This window comes from Pocillopora damicornis, chromosome 12 (genome assembly GCF_964200805.1).
Source record: "Pocillopora damicornis chromosome 12, jaPocDami1.2, whole genome shotgun sequence".
Taxonomy (NCBI): domain Eukaryota; kingdom Metazoa; phylum Cnidaria; class Anthozoa; order Scleractinia; family Pocilloporidae; genus Pocillopora; species Pocillopora damicornis.
The window spans coordinates 9,836,704-9,851,757 of record NC_142681.1 but is presented as its reverse complement, the minus strand read 5'-3'; the positions used below and the strand labels follow the sequence as shown (position 1 = coordinate 9,851,757).

At 35.7% G+C, this 15,054-nt stretch overlaps 1 protein-coding gene across 1 annotated transcript; it reads left to right on the top strand.

Annotated features, from left to right (window-relative positions):
* Positions 1 to 983: 983 nt before the first annotated feature.
* Positions 984 to 14,714, top strand: LOC113685988 (ankyrin repeat domain-containing protein 13D). The gene is made up of 16 exons (XM_027203580.2): positions 984 to 1,167; positions 1,270 to 1,405; positions 2,344 to 2,468; positions 3,083 to 3,128; positions 3,980 to 4,033; positions 4,995 to 5,084; positions 5,625 to 5,694; positions 6,125 to 6,238; positions 7,484 to 7,629; positions 8,594 to 8,673; positions 9,126 to 9,225; positions 10,318 to 10,436; positions 11,019 to 11,097; positions 11,306 to 11,551; positions 12,853 to 12,994; positions 13,419 to 14,714. Exons 1-16 carry the CDS (start codon positions 1,027 to 1,029, stop codon positions 13,639 to 13,641), a joined length of 1,911 nt encoding a protein of 636 aa, XP_027059381.2. The 5' UTR covers positions 984 to 1,026; the 3' UTR covers positions 13,642 to 14,714.
* Positions 14,715 to 15,054: the final 340 nt, after the last annotated feature.

Below are 15,054 nucleotides of genomic sequence, written 5' to 3'. Positions count from 1 at the left end.
GGGGAATTGGAACCTTGACTGGCTGAGGTAGGGAATTTGAAGCGGAAGTGCTGAGTCTTTACGGTGGAAGAGAAGTGCTTCATATGGAGGTGTTCAACTGTAAAGAGGGGGATGTTGAAGCTTCAAATTGATCGACGCATTACGTTAGATTTAAATTTTGGATAAGCGGATCTGGTGAAGTTTCGACCAGAAGCTTGGTGAGGACGAGCGCCTGTATTTTGTCGGTACTTGACAGAATGCTGCGATCAGCGATGACATGAGATGGTGAACAGTTCTCTAACCAACCCTACTTTAAAACGTCTCACTGGTATCTCATTTCTTTTTTGCGAAACAGCAGACTGTGCAAAACAAATCTTTGATGTTTATTTAAAAAGGAACAAAAGCAGAAGCTGTAGAAGTAACAAATATAGAAAGAATATTTGCGTAATATTGGTAGGAATGTACTCTAACAGTGCTATCACTGAACTAAAATAGGGGCGTTTACCAGAATGAGGGTGCTTAGGTAATAGGGGCGCTAATTGACAAAAACAAACTCGAGAGGGGGTGCTTTTTAAGACGAGGGTGCTAAATCGAATCATTAAGGTATCTTGCTATTATCTAAAGGTGGATGTTTTCCCCGTTTAATCTCGCAAAATGTAAGAGGTACAGGAAGGAGGTTTGAGGGCAATGTAACCTGAACTTCCAAGGCCCAGCTGTATAAAGGGCGGATAACGCCATTCAGGAAGCGGGGGAGAATTAATTTTTCGCTTTATTTCAACTCGCCAAACTTGAGTTTGAAATGGTCGATACCTGCAACTTATATGATTTATTTGGTCATAGCCCTAAGTTGTATGAAATATTGGATCCTAACCAGACTAAAGAACTGGCGGAACAACAACAAAAGGTACACGATGTGTATTAAGGCTTGATGAAAAGAGGCTGGGGAGGGGTGTGTCATTCGATGGTCATGGGCTGGAAACAGATGTACACGAGATCTTTGATCAGCGGCTGCACACGCAAATGACAACAGCTTGAAAATGGTATAAGATGGCGGCTAGTGGGAAGGACATTTTGACCGCATATCCCCCCAAAATTTCACGTGATTCAATACTCTCAGTCTATCCATTGCACTGGCACGTCTGGCATAAAGATGCCTCGTCACTCGAAGAAGAACTTGCTTTGAACAAGGTAGGTGCTTCACATGGAACGGGTTTTAACCACGAGACAAGTGAACATTTGTTCGCACGGCAAAACCAGCGGATTTACCAACCATTTGTGGTTTTCATGTAGCACAATAAAGAGTTACTGGACCCTCGAGGACGGACTCCACTTCATCTTGCGGTTAGTCTGGGTTATGTGGATTGTGTAAAGTGTCTTCTTCGCGGAGGCTGCGATGCAAACGCTATTAATCAGGATGGGTGGAATGGTATGTAGTAAAAATATTGCTAGTTTTTATGTAAGAGATGTGTTTTCCCCATCTTCAAAGATTTAATCCACTTAGATAAGTAAAGCGAGATCTAAAAGATAATGTGAATATTGTATGTGGCAAATTTGATGCTGAATTGCAAGTACAGTAAATATTAATTCTGGCATGGGCTGTGATTTGAAATATTTATCTCCTCCTGTCCTAACCCGTTATCTGCAGTTTACACCTTCCACAATACATTGTATATGTCCCTTCCTATGTTATCTGGCTATCTGTCACTACACAGACCATGTTAAAAGGCTGCTATGAAGCAGTAGGTTAGCAAGCAATGGTTAGGTTTAGCAATAAAATAGAAATAAAAAAGAGGAAAACTATTTTTGTAAGGAGGTTTTTCATGACAATGCAAAGTATGTATCATTTTGCATAGCCACTTGTTTGTCTGTTTTACAAAGTCTTCATAGTATCCTCAAGCTGATTGCTAATGTCAAAAATATTTTGAGGAACTTATTTGAGACAGTAAGTAGATATATGGGGATGCAGTCATGCCTCCATGCTGAAAATTGAGCCACAAACGTTCAGAATTGCAGGTGCATTTTTATAAGTAGAATGTGAAAAATGCTGGTTGTCAGCTTATTTTGACAACCCTTTGTGGGAAAAAAGTTTTGTTTAATGTGTAATTTTTCCTCTTCTTATACTTCAAGCATGTTAAAACAAGAACTTTATCTTTGGTACTGTGGAAATTTCTTATTTCTTACTTAGTTTGAAGGAGTTGCATTTACACCTCAATGAAAATGAAATTTCTCATTTTTCAGGAGCTAAAACGCGAAGAAAAACAAATAACAATGAACTCTGTCATATACACTTGGTTGAACATTCTAAACCATTAGACAAGTATTGTTTTAAATGGATTTGACTGGGCATGATTTGATATTTTTTAGTGTCACATGAAGCGATTAGCACTGGAAACCCTGAAATTTTATCACTTGTACTTCAACACCGAGATTTTCAAAGAGGAAGTCAAAGGCTCGCTGGAATTCCTGAACTATTGGAAGAACTCAATTCTGTAAGTCAGGTTCTTTTCTTCAAATATTTTAACCTTATCATAAATTTGGTAAAAATGCTATTGCTGTGTTAGTCCCAGACCTTTCCATGGAGAGGTCTTTGATCTAGTTGTATTTACATGTAATGTATTTGCCAATGCATGTTCATTGTGTGATACATGATTATGCTCTCAGGAATATCAATTAAATTAGTGATAGATGCCTTGGATGAAAGATTTTCTAGAAATGTCACCTCTTGGGTCAATTACATAGCCCTCACAGCTTCAGTTGGGGTCAAAAGGTCTAGATTTAAGAGCTAACAGGGTTGTTGTTTTGTCTTATTTGGCAAGACACTTAACTCTAAGTTTAACTCAACTTTCACAGTGTCTCTCTCCACACAGGAATATACTTGGGTACCAGTGAACTGTCAGGGAAGTGTGATGAAATGGATGGGGGGGGGGGGGAGGGAGGGGAGAGGCTGCAGGATAGGCTCCTGCTGAATGGGCCACATTACTTGAAAACAGACCTTGATAACAGAGGAAGAATATGCAAGTAGTGTCTAATTGTAGACTTATGAATTGAGGTTTGTAGTACACAGTATTGACTAGGATCTATTTTTCTCTCCTGGACATTACAGACTCCAGATTTTTATGTGGAAATGAAATGGGAGTTCACCAGCTGGGGTAAAAACTTCTTCATTGCTGTTTTTTCATGCACAGTTACAATAAGCTATTTTGATTTAGAATGCTTATCAGTCAAAAAGCTGTGTTCTGCAGCAAAATTGCACTATACCAATACATGTAAATGCAGTGTGATTTTTAATAATTATCTGGCTGAGATACAGATTCTGTTGAGTTGCTCTGAGAGAACTAAGTTGCTTCTCAAGCAATGATTTAGTTGATAGAAGATAAGAAATAGATGCCATAACTTCAACCTTGATATTACTTGTCATTTAAGGAACCGTTTTGCAGAAATTTTTAGTTGATGGGATGAAAGTGACCCTTCTTCATTCTAGCAGTACTTTGATTGAGATACTAAGCTCCAGGAAGATATTTGGCTTGAGGACATAACCTATGCACAAAGTGCAGCAAGGCCTGTGTGTCCTGAATGAGAGCCAGATATTTTTCTGTCCAGCCTGCTCAAATGCAGTCAATAAGCATTTTATTATATGACCACTAAGTGTTGAAAATAGCAAAATTTTATTTCAACCAAAAGAAGACACAAGAAAACTCCAAAAATTCAATGAAAAAGATTTTTTTACATCAACACTTTTCCTTTGTTTTTTTTTTTTGGATATCAGAACAAGAGACTCACAATTCATTGAAAAACGCATCTTGTTTTTCTTTTTTTTTTTCATGTTCTTTTTCCTTTAAGTTTTTGCCCTGTAAGTGTAGGGCCAGATAGTATTTTCCGGACAGGCCCACTTCAACCCATCGGGGGTTTCACAGATCAACTTTCTCATTCACGTGGTATATTATGATGACAATTGTTCACTTAATTTGTATACTAAATTTGAACATTCTGTTTTTGACAGTACCGTTTATGTCCAGAATGTGTCCCAGTGATACATATAAAATATACAAATGTGGTGAGTAAAGCTTTTGGTTTAACTATGTGCAGTGTGCTGTTGATACTGAGCATTTTGATTCAAATGTGAAACTTCATATTTACTGTGTGTTGGGTAAATTAGTACAACTATGCACCATATCTCAGTGGATAGTGTTGAAGGTGCACTTGAATTGACAACTCAGTGTCTCTGTATCCTTTTCTATTCACCCCAAGCAACTCATGTGGGATTTTCACCCAAAAATATGGTAATTGTAGCAGGAATAGATGAGTTAAAATCAGCTTTTTGTGCTTCATTATCTCACTGTTTTATTGTACATGTGTACCTATACAGCTATTCATTGGAGTGTTGGTGGCTAGCAGTGGATATTTACCTTGCAGTTTCACACTTAGTAAATATCCACTACCAACCGCCTCCACTTTGGGGAACAGTTTTTGATTATTTGTTTTTTATTTTTTTACCTCAGTCAGTAACATTCAATATCTGATTTGTTATTCCCCTATCTTTTTTGCAATTTCCTTTCTTGTTAACTAGTTGGGAGAATTTGCAGTTACAGTACATTTATGTCAAGAATCACCTCTTGTCTCAGATGATACTCTCTTTCTTTAGCTGTTGGCTTTATTGATATTTTAAGAAAACCTTAAAAACATAGAGACAGGGGCTGTCTAGAAAACCAGTTGACCAAACATAAAAAGAAAGGTGGTGAATTTGAACTTGGCTACCAACTATAGAAAGTTGTTTTAATTTGTTTTTTTCCTTCACATTGGACTAAGAAACAATTTGAGTCCCTACAAGAAATCAAACCTCCAACCTTGTCTAATGCTCCACTGTTGACCGACACACAACTTGGTGGGGAGCTAGATTAACTACTTGGTTCATACATTTATATGACCTGCATTGTTTTGGGTCGTGGACACACCTAATAACGCAATACACATTTACCTATCAGCGTGGTCAATTTTTTGTTTGATTGTGGTTGTAGGAGCAAATGTTCGAGCTGACACCACGTTAATTGGCTTTGACCAGAATGACTGGCAGAGGGGTAATAGGAGTTATGTTTTTAAGGGTGGAGGTAAATGATGTGATCATTTATGATAACTGATTTATGGAATGCTTTATGAATGTATATTGGGTCAGTAAGTGAGTTTAGAAACCACTGTTTTTTTATAAGTCTGTCTCAACATGTTGGTTATTAGATAGAAAATTTCTCTTTGGGCATTGTCTTTGACGTATAAGATGCAGTTTTTCATTAGTTAATATGTGTTGTCCTGTGGATGTCAGTCACTCTTCCTCATGCCCTTGGATACAAAGGCTCACATACACTTACTACAAATAAATCTATTAACAAGGTCTTAAAGGGTAGTGTGGATACATTTTGCAAATATTTTAATTTAAAAGGGAGTCATTCTAATCAGTGAAAAAAAGTCTGTATATTTTGGAAGTATCATTAGGCAAAACTGATTTGTGATGACTGGATATCCTGGTAGATTTTGACTGGTTAGACTAGATCTTATATTATTCACTAATTAAACTTAATTTTTTACATGTGATATACACATTTCATGTCATGTGGGGCAACTGATGATATTGTGATTCATTAATACATTTTTAGCAGAAGGAGGAGAATTTTTAGAGATTGATCATGAAAAAAAGAGATACTTCAAAGAAACTTTGCATATTAGGTATGTTGGGTCATCTAAACATAACTCATGATAGTATTGAAGTTTATAAGTGAAGTCTTCTAATGCGGTAGCATTTTATATCTTGCAATCATTCTTCTAAGAATCTTGGACTAATAGTCTCCAATTACAAGCCAGATTCATTTACTGCAAGCTAATATTCTACACACTGTAACTGCCAGTGAAGCTTAAAATTGATGACTCACTTTTTGAGACTAATTAGTCCAATACGTCTCAACTACACTGTGTATTCTTTATATTATTTTGTTAAATTTAGAGTACCATAGTTTGTTTTGCCCATGGAAAGCTATTGCTAGTCTGAGCAGGCCAGTCATGTTCAATTAAAAGAAAATTATACATCAACTGTACATGCATCTATAGTCAGGATTATTTTGAAAACTATGGTCGTCATTGTCTTTCTTTCTTTTTGTAGGGAAGATTTTCGTGACCTGGAGGGGCTTAAACCTTCAGAAGATGTTATCAACGCGAGATTAACAACACCAGCTGTTGCTACCATGCTTAACACAGATAATATTGCATTTACAAGGTAATGTTAAATTAGAACACTTTCTTGATGGTGAGCTATGATGCAATTATTGGTTATTCCTTTATCAGTTATACATTTAAATATTAGTTTTCTTAGCCCTGAAGTTTGAATACAAGACAAGTTGTGGAATTTTCTCTTAAAAGCTGAAGGGAGAAAGCTTCTTTCCATGCTTATAAATTAAAGAAAAATTAAAGTGACACTATGATGACTTTGTGAATATACTGGGCAGAATATAACTTTGTATTCTGTTGGTCAAGTCTAAGGTTGCAAAGTAAACTTGACAGTTATTAAACCCTACCCTCCCAATAAAAGGAATAAGTTCTCGAGACAGAATTGTTGGCCGCTTAAATTCTGATTAATGGTATATTCCACAGTGCATATCCCATGCAAAATTATCCTCACAAAGATCCTCCCTAATTGATCTGCCCTATTGAGGAATCTGTCTGCTCTCATGCTCTCCCACGACTCCTTTAAGACTGTGTTAACACCACAAAATTTTTGCATAGAACCCCTGCTGTACTCGTTCCACCAGGAAAAATCACAGTTGCCATTTGTTTGCAAAAGTGTTCTTGCATGAGACAGCCTGTATTAAACTCCCCCTTAACCAATTAACTGGTAGTATTTGGTTTTAGGGTCATCTGTGACCCATTTTTAACAAGTAACTTTTACATTTCTGCAGGATTTAGTTCACTTCAAAGTTAATTACTTTTAATAAGTTAACTAGAAGGAATTAGCTGAATCGACAGTTTGATAAAAGAGTCGTAATAAATGTGATATTTCATGTGTTTTCTCTCTTCCTTTTTTTCTTGTGATGCAGATTTGGTGTCAGAATAAGTCACCCACAATATCATTACATTGATAGTGACTGCTTAGGGCCCCAACCTCTGACCTTTCAAAGTTGCCATTTGATGCCGAATAAGTCACCCACAACACAATCGTACTGAATTGCAGAATATCATTTCATTGACAATGATTGCGTTGGGTTTGAACCTCTGACCTTTCAAAGTTGCCAATGAGTTACCTTAAATCATAACCTTAAGATGGTTGCCAGAAACAGAATTTAATAACTATGTTAGTAAAAGTGGAAAAGAAAGTAGTTAATTGTTTTTTACAAATGTTTATCACACTTCAAATAACTTCGGACTGTAAATATTGTCACCTATGAAAAATCACTCTTTCATAGTGATTAAAAGAAAATCATAATCTTTGTTCATATAAAATTAACTTCTCTTTAAAATTCACAAGGCACAAGACCATGTGGGGGTGGGGTGGAGACAAGACAGAGGTAGTGAATGGATATGAGTGCAAAGTGTATACAGCAAGTGGGGTGGAGGTTCTCACTAAAACACGAGTGGAGCACTTGAATGCCGAGGATAAACAGATGGCTCAAAGTGAGTTCATCTTTGAGTTCTTTTAGTTTAAATAAATTTAATTTCAATGGGTGATCCTTAATCATATTCATTTGTTACACTATTTTCCAATACATTTGGCCTATCAATATTCTAAGATTGACCTATTTTTAACACTTGATGTTCTAATTCAGATGGCTCAAATTGGTTCAGCCATTTTTAAGCTACAAATTCTTTGAAAGATGGCTATAATTATAACTGCAACTTTTCATTCGTGTCTTTAAAGATAACTTCAAAAAGCTGCCTTAATTTTAGCATAATATACCCTTGGCTCAAATGTGAATTTGAACCCCAAATTTCACAGTCATTTACAATCAGCTAATGTAGTTTCATCTTTGCATTAAATTTCAAAAATATATGTGATGTGGGTTCAAGGCAACCTATAGTAAATGTGGATATCAATTAAGGTGGCTCTGAACCTACTTTGTAGATTGTGTAACTTTCAGAAAGATGAAAAATAGATTAATTTATAGTTTGCATTTCAACAAATGAAAGTGGGGGTCACTGAATTAGTTTTGATTCAGGGGCACATAAAGCTGTGATCAAGAATGTTTCAAGAAGATGTAGCTTAGCAATCAAAACTTTTTGATTCAGGAAAGAGACCAATGGTTAGATTATATGGAACCATTGATTGAAGCAATGAAGATATCAAATGTGGTTGTACAAACAGATCAAACAGCATATTCTTAAAAGAGGCAATTGCTTGAGTCTCCTTAAATATTTATTATACAAGAGGAAGATAAATTGCAGGCAAACTTGATTTAAATTCAAATCAATACTTATAATAACTCTTTTAGTCCAAATCATTTCATATGACATCTACATCTCTGAATTTGCTAAGTGAAAGCATTTTCTTATGGAAATAGGCTACTTAAGACCTAAGTATTGCTTTTTTGAAAAGACACAAATTTGAATCATACTATCCCTTTTTTTGTCTTTTTAACAGATACAAATGATACATTTGCTGCAAATGGTCTACAAACTCTCCTTGGTATTGAAGAAGAGAATGTATCAAATAATGTGGAGGTAAAAGATTTCTTGAGTACACTTTTATACTAATTTAAATACAAATTTGGCCTGTGTGGGTCAGAAAAATAATTAAGACTGTTGTATTCTGCAAATTAGACCCATCTAACTTGTATCCCTTTACACACTTTCTAAAGTTCAAGAGAGAACATGTTTCAATGACAAATGATTACCAACTATGTCACAGAATGTTTCTGGAATCTGGGAGATAGAATGGTAAGGCCACTGCCAAGCCAATATTATTGAGTAGGAACACTATTATACACAAGTTTACCAGGTGTTAGGATCACACTTGACAAGGACTTGTATGTGTAAATTCCCCTAAATCCCTCTTAGATATTATGATTCCTCCAAAACTAGACTCCTCCAGCCAGTATTGTCCAAGCTTGATTATGGGAAAGTTGCATTTTGACATATTTCATTCTGCTGCATACTTGTTTATTTCCCAACAGGATGACCAAGTTGGTTCAGACTTAGATCGTACTTCTTCTAACCCTTACAAAATGAGGTTAGAGGAGTACTTTAATCCTAATCCAGAATCAAATACAAGGGGTAAGACTTTAAATAATTTTAAAACATGTGTACTGATCAGTGTTTGTGAGCAGATCAATCATCACGACCCTAGATCAGAATATGATGATATTGCTTTAGTGCAGGCAGACTTTCTCAGGACCTCCTAGAATTTTTTTCTGCCACATTGATTTAATTTATCGACAGAAAAAGATAATGAATTTTTTGCCTCTATGTTTTGGAGGCCAATTGCCCCCCATCTCAGAAACTCTTATGGAACAAGCTACCTTGAAGTTCTGATAAAAAAGGTCAACCAAAAATTGGAATTATTACCATTTAGTTTTCTTTTGGGAGTCATCTGTTGAGCAGTGTTGTTAGAGTAAACTTCTCTGGATAGTTGTAACATTCTTAACCCTTAGGTTTAACTGTTACACCACCATTTAACCTAGCCCTGTGTCAACTGTAATTGCCTTCTAGATTACTAACTGCAACCATACACAAATAGGAGAAGGTAAGGAATCCGATCCTACCAATGCATCAATCAACATTGGTGGTGTGTCGGCCAATGTGTTGGTAGTCTGTTGGTGATTTGTCGGTAGTGTGTTGGCTGATGTGTTGGCTGACACATTGATGGGATTGGATTCTTTACCTTTACCCACAAATAGCTTTTTTCTTCCTAGCCAACATTTCAATTATATGGTTCATGATTCAATTTGTTACCTGGGGGCACCAACCCTTTTGAATGTACCTTCAAATGCTTGCTAAGTTTAACCAAAATTGGTTGCTGTTCTCCAGTCTTCACTGCAATAGTCCATTTAGTGTGCTTGGTTGCCAAGCCTTGGAACAGAAGTGACACTAAGGGTGACCTTGTTATGATATATACATTGCTGGTTTTCCAATGTAAATTTCTCTGTTATTGTGCTAACTAGATACTGGTCTCTGTCACAACAAGGTCACCTTTAAACTCAATCTAAATTAAAGGCTTGGCAGCTAAGTACACCACTTTAAAATGGCCTATTTCATTATTAGTATCTGGAACCTCACTAAATTCCAACAAATTTCTTCTACCAAATGAGGTGCAAAAAGTCTGCATTTCTTTGTGTAGACTTAATATGTATCTTTTTACATCACCAGATATTGGAAAATTGAAAGAAATGACAGTGAAGAAGCAGAAATTTAAAGCTACAATTTCAATGTGTGACAAGCATCCGTTGTCTCTTCGTGAACAAGTGCTTCCAATTGTCAAATTACTGGTGAGTACATGGACCCCCTCCTTGATGTATCAGTATATATAAAAAAAGAGTGACCTCTAAACTTTAAAGCTGCCCAGTCCTGAAATCTCTTTATTAACTTAAAGTTTTATATTACTGTAATTTTACAACATGCAATGTTTTGCAAACTTAGTTTGGTGTACAACATCCCTCTCCCTAAGAGTAGGTTTGAATAGTAAAAGAAACAAATAATGGAGATACAATATTATGAAAACAGAAATTTAGACCCTAACGTACATCTACAAACCTTATTGGTGACATTTTGTGGTGTAAAAAAGTGAGGAAATGATATGGCTTGAACTTGTACTTGAAATTAATAAATTAACTGGTTAGATGTGCAAGGTACAAAATGTGCTTAATGAAACTCATTAAAGTTATACACGTAGGAGTCTGACAAGTGAACAAATTATATGGGAAGGAAATTTGGGGAATTAAACCATTTGATAAATGGTTATTACTGTAAAACCTGTAGCCAATACTTTCCCCGTACGATCCTTATGCTTGGTCGATGAGGTAAATTTATTGCTTACTATGATTACTGTGGACTAATACATCTTGATGCAGGCTATCAGCAACACTCATTTTGCTAAGCTTAGGGACTTCATTGCACTTCATCTACCAGCAGGATTCCCGGTCAAAATAGGTAATGTGTGCTTTGCTACATACATTTTTAACTTATGAGTAGCTGGAATTTTACTCCTGGTAAATGAAAGCCTCCATGTGGTAAGACTTTGAGATGGTGCTGGTTTTTAATTTTCCTTTTTTAACAATCAGTAATTGTCAACCACCAAGAGTTGGGAGTCGATCAATTGATGTTACTGACAGAGACAGTAAAGTTTTGGTTCTTTCAGAAATTCCTTTGTTCCATGTCCTAAATGCCAAAATAACGTTTGGTAATATTGGGGGAGGAGAATGTTTAGTGGAAGGAGTGCATGCAATCAGAGCTGATATACAGGAAACTGGAGAGGATAGTCACACCTCTACTGAGGGGGAGGAACAGCCCCTTGTAGATGGGCTGGCTGCAAGGTGTGTCATAGAATCAACTTGTTTTGATGCTCCAGCAGACTACCGAGAGGTTAATCTGGATCAACCAGTTGGTGAGTAACCTTTTTGCTGGAAGAATGCAAAACATGCATTTTGCAGGTCTTAAAACTGAATGCTGGTCAATGGATAATGTCAGGGAAAAAATTCAGTTGATGTGCATGCTTTCATACATCTGAACAGAGGAGGAACCAAATTAACTGTCGTAATATTTCTACAGCTGTGAATGCATGAAAGTCATATGTTTGAATTGCAGATAAAGAAGTATGAAAGTGATCTTCACAATAATATGAACACTACTTAAGCATTAGTGAAAAGAAGGCCTGGGAAAAAAAAAATTCAGGCCTGTACGGGATTTGAACCCATGAACTTTGTGATACCTGTGCAGTGCTTTACCAACTGAGCAAACAAGCCAACAACTGATTGCACTTCTTACTTAAACTTCTTCAAGGTCCATGGCTAGGAACCATTAGCTGGCCTCTAGCCATTAATGGAATATATCTTAACTTTGACTTTTCAGAAGACCTAATCCACTAAAAATTTTGTTTGGCCATTTAAACGTGACCACTAACATTCAGTTTATTCCATAGCTTCCTTTTTTCTCTTTTGTGTAATCATGTAGCTATTTATACATTGCTTTGGCCCATTTACTCTTAAGCTTTCACAAACACATCAACCAAGAGCTACATTTCTTTTTGCAAACATCAAGGATCTATTCCATTGGTATCTGGTCAAAACCATGTGTTCTTCACATCAACTGAGTTGATAATGTAAATTGGCCACTGTAAAGAGTCTCAAAGCTAACATTTCAAGTGTTAGGCATTCATCAGAGTGAATGACAAAGGGCTAACACTCAAAATGTCAGCTTTAAAACTCTACAGTGGCTAATTTATGTTATCAACTTAGTTGATAATACTAAATTACCTAGGTATACTCTCTCACTGATGCAGCACCACTGTTATTCTTTAGAAACTCGCACCCTTTTTTCTTCACATCAGATTGGCAACCATAATGCCAAAAACAATGTAGCTCTAGAAATTAGTTTTTCAACTTCATTTTACCCATGCAGACAGCTTAAATCCACAAATTATGAATACTGGAGAAAAGAAGGAAGGATCACAAGTCCCTGGCTAACCTTCCAGCAACAATTGTCATGACATAATGAAATTTAGAATAAAGTGTTTAAAAGGGCCTGATGAAAGAGTCATCTTCCATAATAAAGTTAAAATCTAATCTTCCTCAAAATGGGAATTGAAAATAAAATGTTTAAGAACACTGGAAGCTTGAGCATGTATTGTTTTATCATTGTAATGACTCAAAAACTGACAAAACTGTTTCTCTCTCTATGGTCTATTAGCTCCTCTTAGAGATGAAGAAGACGAGATGCTACAACTAGTAATACAACAGAGCTTACTTGAATATCAACAAGATCCTGCACAGATTGTGTCTCTTCAGACTTTACAAGGCAGCCAGCAACAAGAAGATGATGACTTGCAACGGTATTAAATGCATCTTACACTGTCTAAAAAAATTCTTGTTCACTATTCCGCAAAACCTATTAGTAAAGCCTCTCGTCTTCCTCTGGGTTCTGTTGTATTGAGTACATTTATATTCTTGAGGTGCCTGGAAGATACAGTAATTTACTTAACTAGAATGATAATTTAAACATTAGCAATTATTGTGAGGATTTTTTTGTTCTATCCTTGAGAATGATGGTATTAATACTCAGATACTAAGTCTTCCTGATGCAGGTGTGGACTGTTTTGTTCTATCCTTGAGAATGATGGTATTAATACTCAGATACTAAGTCTTCCTGATGCAGGTATTAGTAACACCTTAGAACCCTCAGTTAATTTTCCTCCTAAGCTTGTGAATGCATAGTGTGATTTATAATTTGGATATTAAGCAATATTTTTCAAACAGTGCAATAAGAGAAAGTATGAGAGAAAGTGGTGTTGAAGAGGGAGAAACCCCACAAGTTCTTCCTGTTCAAAGACAAGAAGGAGATGGAGTCATTGCCTATGATGAAGACTTGCAGCTGGCTATGGCACTTTCTGAACAGCAGCTGGAGGAAGATGAACGACTTCGAAAACAGGAAGAAGAAGAGCTGGCTCAAGTCATTCAGCTATCTCTTGCAGAAAATTAACTTGTAATAGCTTTCAGATCAGGCTATAAAAACTGTAAAACTGTATTTGCGTTTAATTCTTCAAACTAAAGTGAAGTAGTCGGTATATTTAGTAACTTCTTAAAGTGAAGTTGAAGCTCTGAGATTTTTTGGGAAGTTATTGACTATTTATTGTTTATTTTTGAAATGGATTACAACAGCAAAAAAGAAAGAAGGCATTGAAAATGAGTTATAAAATTAGGAAACTACAAAAATTATGAGTATCATTAGGTAGTTCTCTTGGCACTTTACATTTTTTTTTTGATAGCAAGATCGTGCCACGTGTGACTTAACAGTCTTGTGAACAGTGACTTCATGTATGAAAAATGGTATTATTTTCAATCTGCTGCATTCATTTTACGTGAAATAACTAATTACTTTGTGTCAAATGACACTTCTTATTCTGTTAAAATCCACACTGTCTGTATGCTTTTAGAGTTAGAGACTAACTTAAGTTGTATTGACAAGTGCTAGTGTCACCTTAAGGGTCAAACACTGTTTGGTGTCTGCAGTAATATTACTCAAAAGGGATTCCTATAAGAAGAACATCATTAAAAAGAACTTTTCAAATTTTCATTTTTTTTCAAATTTTCAAAGTCAACATAAGTTGGAGAACATTTCCTTTTTTGGATTGAATTCATAGTTACTTATACCTAGTATTCTCTACGTAAATTATTCCCCCTAACTATTAATTGTATTTAGTTTAGTTCTCTTGGAGACTGTACAAATTTAGAGTGAAACAAGAGGAAACATTTATATCAATATCAATAACATTTTATTTATCAGACCAGAAGATATTAACATTTTTGTTTTATTATTGTGTCTGTGCTTCAAAAGTCACCAAAGAGATGGGTGCAGTCATGTTTCTCGTCATGTTGTCCTTTTATGTAGGACTGTTTTTAGGTTTGTTGTTTCAATGTCACATTGGATGGTTGGATAATTCCACTTTTTGTTACCAGTCAATTGTGCAATAATTCATTTTTTAACCATGAAAGTAAATGGAAAGTTTTATTAGGTGGTCTGGTGCTAAATAAATAACATTCTTAACCCATGAACAAGTTGTTTCTTTTGTCATAACTATGATTGATGACAGGACCTTTTTCAAAAAATTGCTAAGTTAAAGTGCAAACACATGAAATATTAGTTTTTAAGATTGGATACAAAAAGGGATGTATTTCCTTCAACTTTAACTTTATGAAAATAGTTATATTCCAATGAACCTTGTTAAATTGTCTCTACTTATGACTGTAAACTGCATTTGTGTACTATATTTCATGATTTGAAGATACACATTTGTGTGTTTAAATGAGGTGAGAATTGAATGAGGTGACATCCTGTGGAGCCTTTTTCATCTGAAAACATGTTAAACACATCAAGTCATTAACATTTTATTTC

Coding starts and splice junctions, on each gene's coding strand:
- LOC113685988 (XM_027203580.2), top strand. CDS start 1,027: ATGGCGGCTAGTGGGAAGGACATTTTGACCGCATATCCCCCCAAAATT. Junction 7,630..8,593: donor GGATAAACAGATGGCTCAAA/GTGAGTTCATCT, acceptor TCTTTTTAACAG/ATACAAATGATACATTTGCT. Junction 11,552..12,852: donor TAATCTGGATCAACCAGTTG/GTGAGTAACCTT, acceptor ATGGTCTATTAG/CTCCTCTTAGAGATGAAGAA.